The 23,760-nt window shown below is 41.4% G+C and overlaps 1 protein-coding gene across 1 annotated transcript; it reads left to right on the top strand.

The window, feature by feature from the left end:
* The first annotated feature begins 13,141 nt into the window (after positions 1-13,141).
* LOC134437765 (uncharacterized) lies at positions 13,142-16,630 on the top strand. Its single transcript, XM_063187296.1, has 3 exons — positions 13,142-13,421; positions 15,155-15,367; positions 15,650-16,630. Exons 1-3 carry the CDS (start codon positions 13,155-13,157, stop codon positions 16,166-16,168), a joined length of 999 nt encoding a protein of 332 aa, XP_063043366.1. The 5' UTR covers positions 13,142-13,154; the 3' UTR covers positions 16,169-16,630.
* The last annotated feature ends 7,130 nt before the right edge of the window (positions 16,631-23,760 follow it).

Genomic DNA, 23,760 nt, shown 5'->3' with positions numbered 1-23,760 from the left:
AGAAGAAGGTACGTGTGTATATATTTGTGTGTGTCTTTGTTACTGACTTCTGTTGCTCTCGTGCTTCAGTGGCAGTCCTGTGTATGTATGTCCTGGCATGGTATAGAGAGAGAGAAACATAATTTCATTTTCCTTGTATGACCTGTGCATATGAAGAAAGTCACAAATAAAAGCTTACTTGACTGACTCCTCTTGAATAATTGACTAACTAAGGGGATGAAATAAATCTATTATATCACTAACAAGTGTGTTTGTGTTTTAGACCAAGTTGTTGAAAACTAAGGATCGTGTTGAAGAGAAGATCCAAGAACGAAGGAGAAAGCTGACAGCATTCCAGACGTCTGCCCTGGATGGCAAGGTAATGGAAATTTCACATGTAGGTAACAAAGATATATTGTATCACTATATGCCTACAGTATTTATATTACATTTTAATTGCAACTGCTATGCATCTGCCACATTTAAATCACTGTGACTTTTGTCACTGATTTTACATGATACAGATTATTTGGTAACACTTTACAATAACGTCCTATTCACAGCTTAAAAACGCTTTATTAGCATTTGATAACAATTAACATTTGAAGAGTTCAGATGCAAAACCCCCTAACTCCATTTCAGAAGACCTGCACTTCTATATTTTCAGGGAACCCCGTTGTTGGTTTGGTTTACATTTTTGTACTTGATAATACATATAAATAGTTATATTACATGAATAAAATGTAAAAATATGCAATTCTGATAGCTTTGTATTAAATAAAAATGAATTAAGATTATTTTCTGAAAAGGCACTTAGGGGGTTTTGCATCTGAACTCTTCATTTAACAAAGCATTTAAAAATGTTTGTAAATGAGTAATAACCAAACTATAACTGCACAGTGGAGTGGGAATCAACTTCTACTGTGTGAGTTTTATGTGGTTTCATGCCATCTGGTCTTTGGAGGAGAAACTTCCAGGACCGCTGCGACTGCGCTGTGTCTGCTGTGTTAGCATAGTATTTCTTGCCCATTTATAAACATTTGTAAACATTTTGTTGATAATTAGTTAATTATTTATAAAGTGTTTATAAAGCTGTGAATAGGAGTTTATTGTAAAATGTTACCGATTTTTTTCTTTCTCTTCTCATCTCCTGTCCTCTTCTCTGTCCTCTCCTGTCCTGGCTTGTCATTTCTCTTCCTGTTCTCTCCCTCCATCTCCTCTTCTCTTCTCTCCTCTCCTCTCCTCTCCTCTCTTGTTCTACTCTCTACTTCTCCTGTTCTATCCTCTCCTTATATTCCCTCTCCTATCCTCTCCTCCTGTTCTCTCCTCTCCTCTCCTCTCCTCTCCTCTCCTCTCCTCTCCTCTCCTCTCCTATCCTCTCCTCCTGTTCTCTCCTCTCCTCACATTCCTTCTCCTTTTCTCGGCCCTCTGTTTCAGAATCACATAGAGGCAGAGGAGCAGGAGGTGCATGGTGTGTTTGAGGAGGTACTGAAGGCAGTGAGGAGTGCTCAGGAGGAGGCGTTCAGGCCTCTGAGGGAGAGGAGGAGGAGGCTGGAGGAGGAGGAGCAGAGGCTGAGGCAGGAGCTGGAGGAGGAGATGAGGAAGCTGGAGGCCATCGCTACAGACCTCAGCCAGTTACTCCACCTGGAGGACCCCATTCAGTTCCTTCAGGTTGGCCTTTGATTCACTGCCTAAAGAAATGTGATAACATATGTGATACATATAACTACGTAATAGTTCATATTATATCATTCATTAATATAAACACATACCTGTTTGTAATATCATAATTAATTATGAACAAGTTAAAACTTTTTTTGAGTAATATTTTCCCTTTTTTTTCTTTTTTTTTAAAAAGGCCTATAAGAGACTATACTTTCTGTTACTGCTGTGTGAAGTTTATTTTGGACCAAATATTTGTTTTGGAAAAAAAGTAGGCCTACACCCTAAGGTCGCTATTTTATGCTAAATTGATAACAGACATCTACTGCATAACCACAAATAACATCAAATATTGTTTATGTGTCAGGTAAAATTCACCAAATTTTATGTTGTGTTAAATTTTAAAGAACTTGTTGTTTAGATTGTTGTTTTTATTATTAAGTACTACTAAAATAAATGTATTTTTCAATGGAGAAAAATTGTACAATCTTTACTTTGCAGAAGTATCCCAAAGAACCTGACCTGAAAGGGCTGCGGGACTGGAAAGATGTTACCATGGATACAGAACTCAATTTCCCAAATTTGAGGAACATCACGGCTGAGCTTGATAACAGCTTTGGGTACAATGAATTTACTACCACTTTTGTTTGTGTTTTCAGTTCAATTATTCATATTTGAAATCATTCCCTTTTCTCGTCAAAGATACAGTACATCATTTTCAAGGCAGAAAGTCCAGAAATGCAGTGGTACGTTTAAACTCATCAGAGCTACAGGTATCAGTGTTGCCAGATTGGGCGGTTACCCACCCAACTGGACTTCCTGCAGATTTATGCACATAGAAATCAATGCAATTTGTTGAAATTGGGCGGAATGTAGCGCCTTTTGGTGGTTTTCGAGCAGCTTTTGGGCAGAATTTGAGCAGACACCTGTGGCAACACTGACAGGCATGCTGAACATAAAGCATAGAGGCTCCAGTATCTAGACATAAGCTTGTTATATGGGAATCTGTCTGTAGGTGTCGCAGTTTAGCCCTCTCCCATTGACTTCTATCACAGTGGATTTACATACAGTTGTAGGCCCCGTTAAGTAGTAGCAATTAAAGACCAAGGACAGTAGGTTACCGACTACGCCAGCCCCATAGGGGGCACTGTTTGACTCAAGACACACCAGGTTCGTTTAAGCTTGTGGCTGGATAAGAAACACTCAAGTTTGAAATAATTCACATTTATTCAGCATCAACAAGAAAAGTCACTGCATTTACAATAATTGGCAGTGGGCGCTCCACTAGCCAATAAAAGTTCACAATGACCACTCACATATGTCCATAAGAATCCATATCAAAATCTTCCCAGTATGACACCACAGCATTCAATTAATCAATCAACATGCATACATACACTTCACCTCCGGAGGTTAGAGGGCCTTGAAGGAAGGCCAGGAAGCACAGGAATCAGCGTGCCTGGTGGAATTATACCCCAGGTGGAAAAAGGCCTGTAGCCAGGAGAATTGGCAGATCCAAACAGCAAAACTTGAGAAAGATGCCACTCCGTTGCTACCAGGACGCATCTGGATTCCGGTGCTCCCTGTACAGACCGGGCCGTGGCTGCCCTGAAGCTTTCATACTGCAACCCATCAGGGCTCCAGTTCATAGATTGGTTGGCTGGAACGAGGGAGAGAGAGAGTAATCAATGGCACTGCAACATGGAGCGAGGGCAAACGAGGTAAATGATGGACCAATCAATCAATCATTGCATGCAAGGGAAACTCCTTATGCTTCCACACCAACCTACTACTACAAATCAGTTTCAACTCTTTAAAAAAAACACTGCAACTCTACACTTATTTTGAGGACTACACAAAAGACACAAATGTTTCAAACTTGTGATTTGGTCACCACACACCAAACGTTAAACTGCCCCCTCATTACACAATGTCCAACATACAGTGCAGTTCACCTAGGAGCGCTGTCGAGCGAGCGCAGCCCACAAGGTTGGCACACAATTGTGCTCGCTGTCGGCTGAAACCTGACAATATTACTGTGGGTTCTGAGAAACTGATGTGGATTTAAATGAAATGTACAATAACCTGGGAGTTATACCTGTGATTTCTTACAAATTTGGCATTTGCGAGTCAGCCTCCGCTAGCATTTTGCTAACGAAATTGCTTTACGGCAGTCATGATCACAGCAATGCAGCCGGTCAACCAATCCAAATGCAGTCGGTGAAGCCACTCGTGACATAATATTGACAATAAAGACGTATTTTATAAAGATCAAGCGAGTTTAGAAATTCAAACTAAGTGCTGTTTGAAAGGATAATTTATCCTGCCTTTGGGATAGTTAAAATGCAAACATGATACCAATTCTCTCCCAAGAAATGGCAGTGTCTATGGTTGAGCTCCATGAGACCCCATTCATTCTAACTGCCTCTGCGCTCCTCCGTTGGCGCCACTTAGTGGACAGTACTACCCGGAAAAAGTTGGGAATTTTGTCTCTCGTAATACCCATAAACCCTCTCTTCTTCAATACGCATGAACGGCCATTCGGGTACTTTGCTCGTGAATGTGCGTTATGCCACTTCGTGGGGGAAAGCAAGCCGAGTGTCTCATTGACTTACACATGCTACATCGGCTACTCTAAATGAACACAGTCCATGCTTCAGCCACGGCTGTGTGGCTATATTATTTGAGCTGGCAACACAACACATTTTCTACATGTTAGGCTAGTCTACAGGTCCTTGTCTTTCGTTTATTCTTTCCCAACACCACCAATAGACTTGCATTGGCTGTTTTCCCAACAATGTTTTCCCCAAAAAAGGGCGTAACGCACATGAAAAACGTCACGCAGCGAAAACTTCTCCCACTTCCCGTTCACTTATCATGGTCCTACTCTAACATTCATTTAAAATGATTTAGCTAACTTCACAACAGAACAATACATGATTTGGTATAAACCACACGTGGAAATTAAGTAAATGTCACCCATACATCTCTATGTATTTCGAGTGATCTCGAGCGATTTTCACCCCAGCCGCCATTTTTTTTTCGGAGCAACCGATTCCCGGAAGTTAACTTGTTTATGATCCCTCTAGATATTGGAGCCTCTATGCCTCAAGGGAAATATAAAAATTCAGTTCTCATGGAGTGATGAAAAATGTCCACTAGACTCTAGTGGACATTTGAGGGACTATGTCACGATGTTGACAATGCAGAAGTGTAGTAAAGTGCAGAGTACTCTTTATTGTCCTTTAATGTATATCATTGTGTTTGGACATTATTTACCTCTGCGGTCATATGGTTTAAGTGACACTTTGATGTTTCATTATTACATTTAATTTATTGTTGAGTCATTTCATTTGATAAATCCCATTACTGTATTACAAAGTTCTGCTCACAGGAAGTGACCAAAAATTTCCACTAGAGGGAGAATGTCACCATGATACATTTGAATGAGGGCCTAAGATTCAGGACGGAATTCATGCCAAAATGAAAACTAAAATGATATTAAATAATTACGGTACACTAATTAATGGGTATTTATTTATTTTGTCATTGGAATGGACTCCTTTTTAAGAAATCTTTCACACCATTGACTGCAAGCCAAACTACATACTACTGCATGCCCTGATTTCATCACAATAACCAATTGGACTAACTTTCTTCTAACACTAACATTTTCTCACTTGCTTTCATGGGTTGCCTCCTCTTAATCAGTGGACGTCACCCTGGATCAGGACACCGCTAACCCCCACCTGAGGGTGTCCGAGGACGGCAAGGAAGTGAGCCATGGCTCCAGCCCCCTGGAGGGACATTGGAGTGGCGAGCGAGGCGGCCAATCGGAAGGGGCAGATCTCCTTCGAGCCCGCCCATGGCTACTGGGCCCTCGTGCTGTACGGGGAGGGTTGCTACGCAGCCCTGGATAACCCCAAGGTCAACCTCTCTCTGACGTCAAAGCCTCAGAAAGTCGGGGTGTTTGTGGATCATGAGGCGGGTCTGGTGTCTTTCTATCTATGATCTAGAGGTCAAAGGTCACATATATTCCTTCACTGGCTGCTCCTTCGCCAGCGGGCTGAAGCTCTTCCTGTACTTCAGTCCTCACTTTCCAAATGGGCAGCGGAACTCAACCCCATTGGTGATATTGCCTGTCAAAAAAGGGGCTTGATGGACTCAGCAGAAGAACTCACCCACCGTTGGTCATGTTGAATGTCATTCAAGGTGCATGATAGCCTCAGCTCATGAATAGGCTACTATAGGGTATGTCAGTCATGAACACTATGGTATGGTATGTTAAGCCTTTTAGTGTGGCCCAACCCTGGGAGCGGCAGCCTGGGGCGGTTATTAAAGAGGGTGGAATTAGTAAGAGCGAATATTTGTGTTTTTATATACGTATGGGTGCCACTTTGTCAACACAATTGCTGTGCACAGTTCCATGTGGTGACCATTACTGTAATAAAAGAAACAACATTCCACACCATCTACTACACCATTCTACTTACAACTGGAGACAATGCTAAGGTGACATACCGTACGTACGTAGATTCACAACATGGTTCACTTACTGTACCTTTTCTTCCTCTGGCAGTACTACTCACTGCCTGGATGCACATGTCTGTATTCATCATAAACCAATGGGCCTACGTTACTATTGCTATTATGCTACTGCTATTTTTTAATGGTGATGGTTTACAAAGTGAATACTGTAGATACCATCAGCCTAAAGAAATCTAACCTAACCCAACCTAGCCAATCAGAGAGGAACATGTCGATGTTCAGTTTCAATTGCCTGGATCTATATAGTGAGAAAAATAAGTATTTAGACACCTTGTGATCTTGCAAGATATCCTAGAATTAATGTATAAATAAATTATTTAAAAAAACATACACTGCAACAATGTGGGTTTTTTAGGCTCTGTATCACACAGTGAAAATACACCTAGGAAATTGAAGGTAATAATATAATAATAGGCTAAATAAAATTGCAGACCTTTCCAGAAGGGTGTTTTCATACTATTTTCCTCAATGTTTATGTGGTTTTGATATGCTGGCTACTGTGTATTAACCTGTAAACAGTCATAATTCATTTTGAGAGTACAAAAATAAGAAAGTAAACCCCTCCTAGTCACCGTCATTCGGGCCCGACACTGAAAGACAAGGACCAAATGATGGTCAATAAAATCCAAAGAGTGACAAGGAGTGCTGTCCTTTTTTTGTTTCTTTCGGGGCCCTGCCGTGGCTAAGCGGTAGGGCACTCGTCTACCGTGCGGCTAACCCTGGTTCGATTCCCAGCCCGGGCCTTTGCCGGCCCTTCCCTGTCTCTCTCTCCCCACTCGCTTCCTGTCACCACCTTCACTGTCCTGTCATAAATAAAGTCAAAAAGACCAAACATAAAATATATATATTTCTTTTAGAATCAGCATCCAGTTTCTTTTTTACTTTTGTAGAGTTGAGCGCATTATATAACATTTTTTTTAATTAATTTTTTTAAAGAGTGGAAATTGTAATTTCTTGTCTGACGGTTTTTGTTCCAATTCCATTTGCACCTGGAAGCATAGCATTGTCATTCATGTTTTAATGTTTGATACAATAACATTTGATATACTGTATGTGGATGCGAGATATATTTAATTCTCGAGAGGTTTTCACCTTGTGTCTTTTTTCTGATTGTGGATCTGCACTTGGGACAAACAATGTACAATATTACTTTTATACACTTTTTTATTTGTATAATCCACTATACCTAGTAATAACTTCTACTGAAATCTAAACTCCTGTTGCCAAGTTGATGTTCCACTTTTCCAGTCAGGCACAGATAATACAGACACACCTTCATGTTATGCAACTATTTACCTAGTACACAGGCATGCGCACACAGAAAACGAGAGAAAGAAACACCCACCCACACGCACACACACACACACACACACACACACACACATGCAAATGTACTACTCGTCAGGGAGACAGCTCTTGTTATCGTAGAAATGAAACTTAGGACATGAAACAAAACTATACTACACCAGAGGAGGAAGGAACAGATTGCAGAGAACTGATGGGACTGACACAACACCAGATGATCACTACAGACAAGGTAACATCACCTCATACTTTTTCATTATTTAATCAATGTTTTTATTTAACGTATTTTTGCAGTCCCATTGAAATATAAAAATGTCTTCCCCCATGGAGACCTGGCCTAATACTTGGACTCAATGCAGTACAAAACGTAGGCATTGCCAAGTTAGGTAGTCGGATTTAGAATCAGTTGACATGGTCCCAAGTTATCTATAGCTTACGTTCCCTTGAGCAGCTACCCCAGGGCCTGTAACCAATACCTTGCACTTGTAGCTTTGCATAAAAGTGTCAAAGTGTAATGCAACGTAATAATCTGACAAATTAACTTTTTTTTAGACCTTTTTCCCATCATGCCAAGTCTGTTCTTATCATTACATGTCAATCAGCTGTCTTCAAGTGGTGGGATGAAATTAATAAATTCATCCATTCATCCCATGCATTCATTCATTCATTCATTCATTCATTCATTCATTCATTCATTCATTCATTCATGATGATTCATGTAAGGCAAAGTAAAGTTTATGGTGCTGATGCATTTTAAAAAATACTGTAATGTAAGTTGATATGGTAGCAACTCATTGGATTGGTAATTTAGCTGTCAGCGCCACTATACCTGTATTTAATAATTAAACAAAGCTGCCGGCATATTCTAACATGCTGTTTCAAAGCACTTGCTGTAATACTTTAGGATTAATTGATATAAAACCTGTCCAACTCGTTCCACCAGTCGTCTACATTGTGTGTTTTCTAACAGGGGTAGTAAAACACATTTCCTCCTTAGTCTCCACGTGATTTAATTACCCTCAGGGTGCAATGTTCTTTTTTTAATCTTTTTTTTAAATGTAGCAGCAAGGTAAACAGTATCAAGTAACAAAACATTACATTCCCTGCCCAAGTGAATTGAGGGAACCAAATGTGAATTGGGTTAATGAATTACTTGAGTTGGTAGAGTAAAAAAAAAAAAAACTCATTTAAATTACACTCTAATGAGGTATGACACGGTTAAGAGATAACCAATCAGAATGTAGACACATACCTCTTGCATGCTAGTCTTTATGCACACACAGTGTGTGTGTGTGTGTGTGTGTGTGTGTGTGTGTGTGTGTGTGTGTGTGTGTGTGTGTGTGTGTGTGTGTGTGTGTGTGTGTGTGTGTGTGTGTGTGTGTGTGTGTGTGTGTGTGTGAAAGAGAGAGAGAGAGAGAGCACGCGCCAGAGAGAGAATTCATGTATTCATGTAGTTTGTACTGCCTACGTGCGAGTGTGTGTGTGTGTTTGCAATTATTGTCAATGTTTTTTTTATCAGTTTAGTTTAACTGCACACTGGAGTCTGATATCCCAATTTTGAGTCAAAGTACACGTTGACTTTGACTTTGACCAGTGTCCCAGGTTGGTATGCACCTTATAAACCATAGTGACAAGGGCGGCACCATACATTGGGCAGCCTAACCAAAACTAGTGAACGGAAGTCCTGTGAGAGCATGACGAAAGAAATGGATAGGGTTAGCGAACAGGTAAGGTGAATAAGATTTCCTGTCTTACTTTGATGATGATTCCTTCTTCATTAAGAGCATTTTCATGTTTATGGTTTCAATAGCCTATTTGAGTTAAGGCAGTTGTTTGAAAACTGGGGATGGGGGCCACAGCCCTGGGGGGTCACTGAGTTCCGAAAGGGGGTTCACACGCAGACAAAAGATCAAGGGGCATTTCATGTATGGGAAAAATACACAAGTTAACAGATAGACTAACATAATTCCATAATTGGTTCATAACAATATTCAATTCCATTGCTTTTCCTGTGAATTCCAAATTAAAATTTAGCAATAACGATCCACTGAGTTAATGCAATATCAATGTAATGTGATGTTGTTGAGCTGTCAAGTGTACTGTAACATCAACCATAAATGTAACGCTTGACCTCTTTTTAGGTCAAATCATCATCAAAACAATAACTCACCTCAGAGGAGATGGAGTTTCTGAAGGGAAGCTGGAAGAAGCTGAAGGAGAACATAATGCCTCAGGAGGAAGAGGATGAAGAGGAAGAGGATGAAGAGGAAGAGGATGATGATCAAGAAGATGGTGAGGAGGTGGAGGAGGAGAATGAAGAGAGAGAGGATGAGGAAGTGAGCAAGGGTCAGGAAGAGGAGGAGGAAGAGGGAGAGGAGGAAGAGGGGGAGGAGGAAGAAGAGGAGGAGGATGAGAGGGTGAAGGCGAAAGCCAAAGTGGAAGAGAGAGAAGCTATGGAAGACATAGAGAAAGAAGAGGAGAATGTCAAAACACCCATCCCCTCTCACCTCCAGTGCTCAATCTGCCTGGATCTGTACAGGGACCCAGTGAGGCTAGTTTGTACGCACACTTTCTGCAGGAACTGTATAGATGGCCACCGACAGGTCACAAATAGCAACAACCTGGTGTGCCCAAAGTGCAACATTACACTGAAGAATGGCTGGAAGACGCTGGCGGACAATTTTTTGGTTAGGGCTCAGGTGGAGGAGGAAGAGAAGAGGAGGGCGAAAGCCAAAGTGGCAAAAGCGGAAGAGAAAGTGGAAGTGACGGTGAAAGAGAATGTCAAGATAGAGCAAAAAGAAGAGAATGTCAAAGCAGACACAGAAATAGCAGCTGTGGTGACAACAGAAATTAAAGTGAATGCCACAGTGGAGATAAACTTGGAAACAGTGGTGGAGAAAGTTGACCTTGAAGCGGAAATGGATAGAGGAAGAGGAGGAAAGAGGCAAGAGCAGGAGCCAGTTGAACAAGAAGCCAAAATGATAGATGAGAAGAATTTTGAAATGGAAGAGGGGAAGGAAACAAATTCAGACAAGGAAAGAGAAACAGAGCTGAAAACAGACAAAGAGACAGAAGAGTCAGAGACAGTAGCACAGGTGACAGAGGACATGGATGTGAGAGTGTACACTTCTTCATCAAAATCACTGCAGCTCTCCAAAAACATCCCCTCTCACCTCCAGTGCTCTGTCTGTCTGCAACTCTACAAGGACCCGGTAAAAATTGCTGTTTGTCCTCACGCCTTCTGCTGGAAATGTCTGGATGACTTCAACCAGAACAACAGCAATGACCTGGTGTGTCCAAAGTGCAAGGCCTTTCACAAGGGAGGCAGGAAGCAGATGAATGTGGACATCTTCCTGAGGCACCAGGTGGAGGAAGAAGAGAATTATATAAGATCAAAGGCCTTGGCAAAAGTGAATATGGACGTGACGGTGAAAGAAGAGAAGAAGGCCAACATGATAGAACAATTGGAAGTGAAACAAAATTTGGAAGAGACAGGCAAAGAAGAGATGAAAGCTAAGATAGAAGATGGGGCGGAAGATGACAGGATAGAGGTAACAGAAGATGAGGTGAAAGATGTCATGCAAGAGAAAGAGGGAGAAGAAGAGGAAGTAAAAGAGGAGGGCAATGTAGAACAGGAAGTGGGCGATACAGTGGAAGCAATTTTGGGCAAAGAAAAGGAGGAATCAGATTTTGTCTTTGTAAATCCTCTGGAGGAAGATGGGGCAAAAGACATCATGACAGGGGAAGGGGAAGAGGAAGAGGAGGTTGAAATGGACACAGAAGCAAAAATAGCAGCTGAGGAGAATGAGGAAATTAAATTGGAAGTAAAAGGGGAGGGGGGAGTAGAAATGGAAGTGAGTGCTACAGTGGAAGCAAACTCGGACAAAGAAAAGGAGGTAACAGATCTTGCCTTCATAAATCCTCTGGAAGAAGATGAGGAAGAGAGGATGACGGACCCAGAAGCAGAAACAACATCTGAGCTGATTGAGGAAATGGAAGTGAAAGTAAATGAGGAGGTGAAAGCAGAAATGAAATGTAGAGCTACATTGGACACAGAAGAGGAGGAAGACCATGTCTTCAAAAATCCTCAGGAGGAAGAGGAGGAGGAGATGGTGAAAGACGTGGAAGAGGAGGAAACAGCAGCTGAGATGAATGGTGAAACTAAAGTGAAAGTAAAAGAAGAGGTGAAAGCAGAAAGCGAAGTCGAACATACACTGGAAGTAAACACAGACACACAACAGGAGGAAGCGGACCTTAACATGGAAACTGATAGAAGAAAAGAGGACATGGAAATGAGAGTGGACACTTTACCATCAAAATCACTGCAGCTCTCCAAAAGCATCCCCTCCCATCTCCAGTGCTACGTCTGTCTGCATCTCTTCAAGGACCCGATAAGAATCACGTTTTGTGGTCACGCCTTCTGCAGGAAATGTCTGGATGTCTACAACCAGAATAACAGCAATCTCCTGTTGTGCCCAAAATGTCAGGTACCACTAAAGGGAGCCTGGAAGCAGATGAATGAGGACTTCTTCTTAAAGACTCAGGTGGAGGAAGAAGAGGATAAGATAAGATCAAAGGCCTTGGCAAAAGCTGATATGGACGTGATGGTGAAAGATGAGGAGAGGGCAGACGTAATAGAACAGAAAAACGGGGCAAAAGATGTAATGAAAGGGGAACATGAGGTGAAAACGGAAACAGAAGTGAAATTGAACATGGCAACACAAGAGGACATGACAGTGGAAATGGAAGACGAGAGAGAATCTAACATGGAAGAGCAGAAGAAGGAAGAAAATGAGAAGGAGAGGGAGGAAGAGGAGGAGGAGGAGAAAGGGGAAGAGCAGGAGGAAGACCAGGAAGAGAGGATGAGGGAAAAAGCTGAATTAGAAGCGAAACAAAATTTGGAAGAGACAGGCAAAGAAGAGATGAAAGCTAAGATAGAAGATGGGGCGGAAGATGACAGTAAAGAGGAAGAGGATGTGAAAACAGAAATAAAGACTAAAATTAAGGAAGAAGAGAAGATAAGATCACCAAATTCCCTGAATATGGGCATGGTGGTAGAAGAGGAGGTGACGGATGACATGATAGAGGTAACAGAAGATGAGGTGAAAGATGTCATGCAAGAGAAAGAGGGAGAAGAAGAGGAAGTAAAAGAGGAGGGCAATGTAGAACAGGAAGTGGGCGCTACAGTGGAAGCAATTTTGGGCAAAGAAAAGGAGGAATCAGATTTTGTCTTTGTAAATCCTCTGGAGGAAGATGGGGCAAAAGACATCATGACAGGGGAAGGGGAAGAGGAAGAGGAGGTTGAAATGGACACAGAAGCAAAAATAGCAGCTGAGGAGAATGAGGAAATGAGATTGGAAGTAAAAGCGGAGGGGGAAGTAGAAATGGAAGTGAGCGCTACAGTGGAAGCAGATTCGGACAAAGAAAACGAGGAAACATATCTTGCCTTCATAAATCATACAGAGAATGATGAGGAAGAGAGGATGACGGACCCAGAAGCAGAAACAACATCTGAGCTGATTGAGGAAATGGAAGTGAAAGTAAATGAGGAGGTGAAAGCAGAAATGAAATGTAGAGCTACATTGGACACAGAAGAGGAGGAAGACCATGTCTTCAAAAATCCTCAGGAGGAAGAGGAGGAGGGGGAGTTGGTGAAAGACATGAAAGAGGAGGAAACAGCAGCTGAGATGAATGGTGAAACTAAAGTGAAAGTAAAAGAAGAGGTGAAAGCAGAAAGCGAAGTCGAACCTACACTGGAAGTAAACACAGACACACAACAGGAGGAAGCGGACCTTAACATGGAAACTGATAGAAGAAAAGAGGACATGGAAATGAGAGTGCCCGCATCACCACCCAAGTCACCGAACCATTCCAGTAATACGCCCCTAAACCATCAGTACGTCCGCCTGGGTCCCTACAGAAATGTGGTAAGATGTGGTTGTTTGTGGTCCCATATTTTGCATGAGATGCCTGAAACCATCATGGCAATAGTATTGACCTGGAATGCTTGCAATTTCAAAATACAGTTGTATTGCTAACACTATAATTTCCTTTATTTCCACCTGGAGAATTTAATAATAATAAATAATTTTAACAAACCTACCGGTATTCACTCCGTAGCTGGTCTGAATCTCGGCAAGGCCTGAACAAAGATACACTGCGATTACTTTTTTCTGAGTCTGACAAGTAAAGGGTATAGTGAGCATTACAACTGCATTTGGAAATTGGACTGAAATATTATTTGACTAAATGAGTGTGGTTTTAGCACTGTTGGGAAAGTTACTCAAAAACTGTAATGCACTACTTATTACATGTTACTGTCATTTAAAAGTAATGCCTTACATTACAACATTACTTTTTTTAAGTAAGGCATTACACTACTTTTGCATTACTTTTAGTTACTTTAGCCAAAATGACTGGAAATAAGGATTTGACAATCTACAGTGCAAATCTATGAGGTGGCATGACTTTCACCTGCCATCCACAAGTCGTTTTGGAAGCCAACAGACTGAAAACCAACATTTTCAGGAATTGCGTCTTACCCACATACAATAAGGCCTAAGAAAAATAAAAGTTTGGTTCCGGTTGGTTGTCAGGTTTGGTCATCGTCCAGTTGGATTTTTTTTTTTTCCAATTTCTTTTTTTTTTATGTCCGACCCCCCAACCCCCCATATGTGCCAGATTTTGTAAAACGTTGTTGAACAATGCCAAGGACGATAGTGGAGTTGAGGCTTGATAAGTACAGCTGAAGCTATGAAATATAATAAGCATTAATGAGCCAAGAGGCCTATAATATTTTATTTCAAATTGATTTATTTCAATTTTAGTGATGTTTAGTTGAACAAAAGTGAGGGGGGTGCAACGTACTCATCCCCCCCGTTGGATAGCCTACCCTGCCGTGTCCCTGTCTCGTGCGAATGGGATGCATCCCCTCCTTTCCTGACTAATTTGGTGGTGCTATGGCACCTCTTCAAATCGTCAAATTGTTTGTAGGCTACTGTTTTTCGACGTGGAAAGCGGTTTGAGTTTCAAGTACAGTGTGCATTTAACGTAAATGTTCTTGGCGTCCTTATTTTCAATGGAGTCAAAGTAGTGGGCATATACCCATCTTGAAAACGAGCAAGCTGGATCTTCTGGATCGGTCATCCTTTGTCAGCCTGCCATTTCGAGAGACGAAGCGTGAAAGAGGAAGCAATGTTCTGCGTGAAAATCTCTGTGCGGACGTTGGCTATCGTAGGCAATAGCTGATCTCGCGGTGATCCGCGAACATTGTATAAAGAAAACAAAATACCCACACAAAATTTAGGTGAGAAAATGTGTTGTAATGTGCAAGTTACTTGCATTGTAACGAGGATATATTACCGATTTTTCCCCCTGTAATCAGTTACATTACTGCGTTACTCAAAAAGGTAATGCATTACAGTAATTAGTTACTTTTGTAACGAGTTACTCCCAACACTGGATTTTAGTCCCTGGGGAATGGCAGCAAAGTCTGATACGCCTTTTACCCTGTTAAGAAGAATGACAGTTTGTTAAGACTAAAGAACTAGTCAGTGCTCCTTTAAAGGTACAGTCAGCTAGCTTTTTAGGATGTACTGTCTGTACAATAACTCTCTAATTTTCATTGACACATTTTTTATTATCTCCTAACTATGAACAGAGATTTGAGGCGATGACACAGGCATCAGATGATGAGGATGTGCCCTCAACATCCCGATCCCCCAGAGGTAGAGCATCTGCCATGGGCCGTGGACATGGAGTGCATGGTTCTCAGCATAGCCCTGGAGGTAGACGAAATTGGGAGGATCATCTCAGTCAAGAGGACTTAATGAAAGTCAGAGATTTACGCATGCAGAGGATTCTATATGGACGTGTGAGTATTGGTATTCTGACTGATTACATATCGATAATTTCTTGTTTGTTTTTTTTGTACCCCAGACAATTGTGCCACACGGCAGCCTCCAGAGCTGATGTGGAACTGTGTATGTGTGTGTGTGTGTGTGTGTGTGTGAGTATTTGAAAGCTCTTTGAGTCAACTGTTATTGTCCAATTTAAATAGGCCTACATATACCTAGTATGTATATTGCTATTACTATTACTTGTTTTGGTAACTTCATATTCTTATTATGCATATTCTCCCTTTTGTTACTATCAGGGTCAGATAAACAACTTGAACCTCAGCCAGGCACACGAAGTGTTGGAGCAGTGTTTGACTCTGCACCCAAGTTTGATTTTTGAAGTCTTAAACAAGTGGCACGGACCTTCTGCCCGTCCAACTCTTGGGCCTGTTTTCACGGGCCAGCCATGTTGGTGTGTCTGTGGTAGATGCCGAGAGATGCCGACATTGGTGGAGAGGAAATGCTGCAGAGAGCCACCAGCGACTTGCATTTCACGGGTTCCGGAAATGGAGGCATACGTTCTAGACGAGGGAGGTCTGTCCTTGGCTCGGGTGCTATGGAACAAACTGAGTCCCGTGGCGGACCCTCAGGATGATGCAGAGTACGCCAGGCAGTATAGGCATGCGGCGTACAGGCAGTTTGTTGCATGGAGGTGCGGGACTCTGGGTGCAGGACAAACAGTGGTCGTCATTCCCAGTTGTTGTGTGTGGGCCATTCGTGACCACTTTCCAGACCCACATGGGCAGTATGACGGTTTCATACTAAGGAGGGCGTAGTTGCTACTACTACTTTGAATTTTTTTAGATAGTTTTAAATGTTGTGTAATACTGTACTGTATGTGTGAGTTTTTGTTGGGTTTCATCTCAATTGAATAATAGTTTACATTTCATATGACGGTTAGTTGCTAATATAAAATTTATAATATTGCTAATGACTCATATGACAACATGATCTCCAATTTTTCCGTGCTCCTGGACACGGATGTTAAGGACACAAAATCTGTGTCGAGGAGCACGGATTTTGCCAAAATTCCGTGCTCCTGGACACGGAATTGTTTTCCGTGCTCCTGGACACGGAATTGTTTGAAGTGCTTTCTATAGGCTATTTCCGCAGTCTTGTGTTTTCTCAGGATTTTTCTAATTTCAAATATGATGTGCAATTCTGTATAACTATAGTTTTGCTAACATTATTATAATGCTAATTATCTCAATATTTTTATTCCTGTTATTATTCCTAATAAAGGCCTCATTCATTCCCACTACTCTATTTTGCAGTCCATGCTAATGAGAGTAATTTGGCCTATGCTTTGAATGCCACATCCTGTTGATATCCTATTTGAAATGATGGCCCTCTAAATGTCTGGATCGTAACTGTAGTTTGTACCCTCATTTATGGCATACAGACTCCTCCTGCAGGACTATTTGTTGTACAGCCCTGGCTGGTATAGGCCCTACAGGGCATTTTCCCAGTGGGCCGCTAGTACTCAGGGGCCGATGCTGTTCCTTTTTTCTTGGGGACCAGCTCACAATTTTGGTGGACTAGGTCCTTTCCTGGCTCTTGCTCAACCTGTAGGTTCGTGCATCTTTGTGAGCTCCACTACTAGGTAGTGGCTGCTCCCAAACTAATGTGTGTGTTTGGAGCATCACCAGGGGGCTCCGGAGCTAAAAACACACACAGAGGTCTGGTAGAAACCAGGCTATATAGGTCCATCTTCAATACACAGAGTGGACTGAGCCAATTAGGATAAATTACAACAGAGGCCTGTGCATGCGAGGCAAAAAATGGACCCAGTCCAGCCTTGTGTACACACATTCTTTTGGTTAGCCTGATGTTTGTAGTCCAGGACCTCTTTTCTGGAAAGTGTCGTTGCTAACCATACAGCTATTTGGCAGCCAATTAAAATTGCATTGCAACCAAATCAGTTACAACAACCTTATTAAGACATGCACCCCAGGATAGCAATCAGTATTCTGGCCTCATCGGAGGAGTGAAATGGCAGTGAGAAGAAAGAGGTGGAGCTGTGGGCATCAGGGTTTTTTTTTTAAGAATTCAGATTTTGTTTGATCAATGATTGTACATCATGTAAAACGTGAATGTGAATGTTGTACAACATTCAAAGTCAAGCAGATCTATGCAACACCATGTACAGTAGGGATTAAATAACTAAAGACAACTACTTCACAATTACACACAAAGCTGCTTCTCTCGGTTAATAATCCTCAACTTAGATTAAACATTTGCCCTTGAACTTTCAAATTCAAATTCAAAAGCATACAGACAATCAAACACGGTTTGCAGAAAAAGGGAACTTGGTAGAAGACACCTTTAACAGCCAAATGCATCCAGGGTGATGGCAACAGTCAGCGTTCACATTCAACAGACCTCTCACTCCCTTTCACTCTAGCTGATAACAACGCTGGCGTATAGTGCCAACTGTAGCCAGGACCACTCAAAAGAAAGATCCAATGAGTTACGTAAGTAGTAGAAGGTTGTGTCCAGGTACCGTAGGGTTGTTACCATTTGAAGATGAATGCATAGCTGTCCTCAGTGCTTGTTTGTGATATAATTAGCTGTTGGGCTGTCAGCAGAGGCAGGGGCTATATCCAAAATGTTCACATATTCAGTTTAGAAAGTAGTTCACTACATTGAGTGCAAGTTGTGTTACTTTGTTACCAAAATACTGTGCACAATGGGAGTAGACGGTGGGCTAGATTTCGTAGCTCCTTTAGAAAACGAGTTTCGTTCTCACTCTCGCTTGATTTTTCTAATATGACCTCCTGACAATATGTAAAGCAATATTCTGGCTGTTGCCACGCTGAAAAGTTGCACGTTGATATTAAAAAATAACGAAAATAAAAAAGACTGGGGGTGACGTCACATAATGCACAGTCAATGGGAAGTCTCCGCCCCTCAAAGTTGAAAAGGGAATATTTATCCGCATATCGGGCTTTTTTCATAGGCAGATAATTCACCTAATCATTGAAACAACGTAGGCATTTCATTCCTGACCATTTTCCTGTTACTGGAAAAAACAACACAGCTTGCATTTCTTTACTGACACGTAGTTTTTTGGCGAATTGATCTACCTCCGTCACCTCATTGCTCTATTGCTTTGAGGGAACAGACCTGTCCTCTTTTTGACATTTATCTCTCATTGCCCAATGATGGTCAGACAGTCGAACACTAACAGCGAAAAAGAGCACTTCTGAAAGTTTGAGGAAAATATATATTTTTGCATGTACACAACAAGTGAGCCCACTTACCCCCCAACTTGTAACTTTTTGCCATGAAATCTGACGGGTCCGGGTAGCATGCACGTGCTAGCTGTATTCTGCCTCGTTGACTTTGCATTGACGTGACGTCACTCGGTCGGCTAGTTTTTGTTGTCATTTTTATAAATCAATGTGCAAGTTTTGAGGATGGCAACAGCCAAAATATTGATTAATGGGTTGTCAGGGGGTTATATAAGCAAAAATAAAGTTGCCACTCGTTAACACCAACGAACTGACAAGATATGAGACTGGGCCCACCACCTAGAGTGAATATTTTGCATTCAACCAGGATGCACACTCTGTACTTGCCTTGCAAAGGCACTGTTCCATTACAAATACCAGAACTTAGCATTTGCCCAAAGTGACGTACAGATAATTCAGAAACATGACCCTGAGAAAGAGGAACTTGGTAGATGCCTTTAGCAGCCAAATGTAGCCTGGGCAATGAAAAAAGTCAGCATTCACATTAACAGGCCTCTCACACCATTTCACTCTTTCCGACAACCAAGTTGGCCTGCAAAAGCAACGTTCAATTACACTTACCGAATGCTTTTGCCCAAAGTGACCAGTAGCTATTTCAGAAACACATGGTAGGCTACTGAGAAAAAGGAACTTGGTAGATGCCTTTTAGCTGCCAAGCAGCAGTTAGTGTGTTCACATGAATAGGCCTCTCACACCCTTTCACTCTTGCTGACAAAAAGTTGGCCTCTCTTTAGTGTCAACTGTAGCCAGAGCCACTCACAAGAAAGATGGAGTTACAGTAAGCAGTAGGGTGTGTGCAGCTACAAAAAGTAAGAAATGCCACGACAGCTTGGCTACCAAAACACACTTAAAGGTGCACTGTGTAATATTTTTAGTAGTCTATTTCCAGAATTCATGCTGCCCATTGACAAATGTTACATTTTTAATGATTACCACCACCATCAAATTCTAAGTATTCATTATGACATGAAAATTTATATCTTGCTGCAAATCTTACTGTACTTAAATATTAGTCACATAAGAGCACACACACGCCATCTCTGATGCATTGCAAAAGGAGGAACTTCAGGCTGGGTGACGCTGTCAGAGTTCAACACAAACAATGTGATAACCACATCAACATCCTCTCGCATGCAGTTTGTCTTGGACATTACCCACCAATAGGCAGTAAGAATTGCTCGTCAGCCAATCACAAAACATAAAGTCTGCTAAATAAAAGTATAGGCCTATCAATATTCATATCAATATTTGCCACAGACCTACAGTGCTGAATACCTCCAGGGACGTTATCACAGTGAGTTGAGATCATGTACTGCACACAACAGGAAATATCGTAGCCGAGGGATAACTATAAAAGGACAACTTTGAAAAAGTAAACAAAAATATGTTCCTGTGTATTCTTTACAACATTTAGCGAATTTTGTCTTATTTTATGTATAGATGACACGCTCTTTCTGTTCTCTTTCCTCTTTCTTGTTTCACTGTAATTTTACCTTTTTGCACATTTCACTTTGTGCTAATTTGGTCTCTCTTGTTTTCTTTATAGGTCTGAAGTACAAAAGTATGGCATCCTTGGCTTTTGCTGTACTCTTAGTACTCTTGGGAATCTGTCCGAGCAAGATTTGCAGCCATTATTCTGCAAACCTCACAGATGAACATTTCTTCAGTCCGCCAAGCTACAACGGTAACCCTTGTGAACCCAGCAACAACAACAACAATCCCTTTGAAGACTTCACGAGAAAACACATACTTAAGAATGACTTCAACACAACAATCAGAAGATCGTGGAGCAAATATCTGGATCGCATGAATCTGTGTGGAAGAACACAAGTGCAGTCCTTCTTCAAAATGGAGGACGCTACCGAAGTCATACAGATCTGCAACGGGAAAGGCTGACGTGCTTCACAAAACTTGTGTGTTAGTGACAATAAAATCTTTGTGTGTCATGTTAAAAGTAGGCACAGTAATACAGGGTGTGTAGTTTATGGTAGACTAAACTGTGGTAAACAGCATGTCAAGGTGGCCTGCAAATCAGTGTGTTCCTGTGCATTATCAGCAGTATGATGGCCAGCGTCTTGACAATAATGCACCGGTCTGTGAACCACCTTTACTGTAAAGTGCAGCAATGCAGTACTTTGTTCAACTCCTCAGTAATCTGGTCGTTAATTAATTTTAAAAATGATTGTGTTTAATCTAATTGTTGTGCAGAGGCACGTTTGTGTAGTGTTCTGGAAGTGGTATAAGGTTAAATTTCGAAAGTGCTACATAACTTGGAAATGTATGCAGCTGTACCACGTAGCCTATGTAGGCCTATCAAAGTTCTTTAAAGACACGTATAGGCTTGTGGACATATTAGGCATTGTAATTATGTTACCCTGTCCCAATTTCATACTTTCATGAATATTTACTAAGTGATACAACGCAAAATATGGTGAGTTTTTCATGAAAAAGATAAGATTTTAAATGGGCAGCATATATCCTGGAAATAAACTACAACAAATATTACATAGCCTACTCTATCTTTAACTGTGTTAAACTGTGCGATTTTTTCTGTGCTACCTGTACTGTTTTTTGATGCCGCTTTGGTCATTGTCTGATACTTCCAATGTAGTGATAGCAATAAAGGTCATTTTGTCAGAGCAAATGCATGCCATGTTTTTATCATAAAAGACACTAGGGACTTGTTAGTGACTATTTTTTTTGATGTGCCATTGCTACCATTCCTCCTCCTCCTCCTCCTCCTCCTCCTCCTACTACTACCACCACCACCACCACCACCACCAACACTACTACTACTACTACTACTACTACTACTACTACCACCACCAGCCTACCACTATAATTATTATTACTTAGTACTAGTAGTATAGAAGTAGTAATGTAGTAGACTAGTAGTACTATAGTAGTAGTAGTAGTACTAGTAGTACTATGAAAGGGAAAATAAAAGATGGGAATGTCACACTGTAATGGGATGACACGTGCTACTTGTGCTGAGAAGGGTTATTACCATTCGAAAAGGAAAGCATTGTCTGCAGTGCTTGTTTGTGATAGTTATATCATTCATCATCTATCAGCTGCTGGGCTGTGGTCCGCAGAGACAGGCACTCTATCCAAGCTCATTTTAAGTTTGTTTGTAAGTAAGTGCTCATCTAAGTGCTATAATGTAAGTAAATAAGTGCTCATGCTGTTTGCGTTGTGTCTGCAATGTAGGGAATAGATCACACTCAGTTTCTTCTTTATTTTCTTTTTCTCTTTTCTGTAGTGTTCATCCATTGCAGGGTTAGACAGATGTTTCGGGTGCAAGAGGCTTCATCAGTGCCATACTTCCTGTCTGTCTCCGGCACTTTTTAAAGCTACAACTTCCTTGCCACCTGTTGCTAATTATTACTAATTAGTGATGGCACAGTGAGCGCTCCACCACATCAAGCAATGATGCTGTTCATTAAGTGGAATACTCACTGCGCCATCTACCGGAGTGGGTCAAGGGATTTCCAACACAAAATAACACCAATAGAACAAAGATTTAGACAGACAGCATAGAAAGATGGCATTTACAAAAAAAACATGTTATCTCAAAATCCTCACTCATAACTTTTGTGGACATAGACTGTAGGCGGTACATCCAGAACACTTCCCTTTGGGGAAGCATCTTGTCCAAGTTGCCTCCCCTCTGTGGTGTGCATGATTGTTATGCACTTCCACTCCAAAGTGTGATTTTTTTCTAGAAAATGTCTACCGGTGAGGTTATGGTCTTCTCTCACTGCACCATCACTAATATGTGTAATTAGAAACAGCTGACAAGGAAGTTTTAGCTTTAGAAATATGGTGAGCAATTACGCACCGGTCTGTAAACCATCTTCACAGTTAAGTGCAGAAGTGCAGTACTTTGATTAACTGTTCTGTAATGTGGTCGTTGATTTATTTTAAATTGTGCTAAATCTATTGTCTTGTTTTAGCATTTTGGAAGTGGTATACATTAAAGTTTAGTGTTTTGAAAGTACTGCATGTATATTTCCAAAGTAATAAAGTAGGCTAATATTTACAAGAAGATGAAGGCGTAGTTGTCTGCAGTGCTTGTTTGTGCTATAATTAGCTGCTGGGTTGTGGTCAGCAGAGACATTGACTCTATCTAAAATGTCCACATGTTCACTTTATAAATTAGTTCACTACATTGAGTGTGACTTGTGTTGCTAGTTACCACAATACTGTAAAGCACTTGTACTAAGGGAGTGGATATTTTGCCTTCAACCAGGATGCACTCTGGGCTTGGACTGCAAATGCAATGTTCCATTACACATACAATACCAGACACTTTTGCCCAAATTGACACTAAGAAAAAGGAACTTTGTAGATGCTTTAGCAGCCAAACACAGTCGGGGTGATAACAACAGTCAGCATTCACATTGACAGGCCTCTCACACCCTTTCACCCTTGCTGACAACAAAGTCGCATCTCTTTCAATTTTAAGTGGCTTTTCGTAGGCTTTTGCGGTAGACGGAACGTCCTCGACGAAAGATCCCCTGCCTTATAAGAATGGTCCAACGTTTTGTTCGAATGGTCCCCTCTCAAGAATCCATTCGATGAAAAGACCTGTACCCCTATTTAGTGATGGAGTTGTGCAGTAAAAGGGTGTGTCCAGGTACCGTAAGGTTATTCCTGTTTGAAGATGAATGTATAGCTGTCTGCCGTGCTGACCGTGCTATAGCTGTCTGCCGTTTTTTATTTGCTGCTGGGTTGTGGTCAACAGAGACAGGAACTCTATGCAAAATGTTACACATTCACTTTATAAAGTAGCTCACTACATTTGTTTTTAATTCATTTTTGGGGCTTTTGTGCTTTATTTTTGTATAGGACACTGACAGAGGGACAGTAAATGAGTGGGGAGAGGGAGATGGGGAAGGACCGGCAAATGACCCTTCCAGGAATCGATTCGGTTGTTGGCTGAGTAAACTAATGCCCTACTGTTAGGCCATGGCATAGGGCAAGTATTTCACCACATTGAGTGCAAGTTGTGTTGCTTTGCTATTAAAATATTGTGTGTACCATTTACTGTGGAAGTGAATATTTTGCATTCAACCAGGATGTGCACTCAGGGCTTGGCCAGCAAAGGCACT

Source organism: Engraulis encrasicolus, chromosome 21 (assembly GCF_034702125.1).
Source record: "Engraulis encrasicolus isolate BLACKSEA-1 chromosome 21, IST_EnEncr_1.0, whole genome shotgun sequence".
Classification (NCBI taxonomy): Eukaryota; Metazoa; Chordata; class Actinopteri; order Clupeiformes; family Engraulidae; genus Engraulis; species Engraulis encrasicolus.
The sequence above is the reverse complement of the archived record's forward strand: the minus strand, read 5'-3'. Positions and strand labels throughout refer to the sequence as shown.

What these genes read in the sequence shown, in the direction of transcription:
- LOC134437765 (XM_063187296.1), top strand. Translation starts at nt 13,155, where the DNA reads ATGAAAGAGGAGGAAACAGCAGCTGAGATGAATGGTGAAACTAAAGTG. An exon ending in TGGGTCCCTACAGAAATGTG is followed by an intron (nt 13,422 to 15,154) that starts GTAAGATGTGGT and finishes AACTATGAACAG; the next exon opens with AGATTTGAGGCGATGACACA. An exon ending in AGAGGATTCTATATGGACGT is followed by an intron (nt 15,368 to 15,649) that starts GTGAGTATTGGT and finishes TGTTACTATCAG; the next exon opens with GGTCAGATAAACAACTTGAA.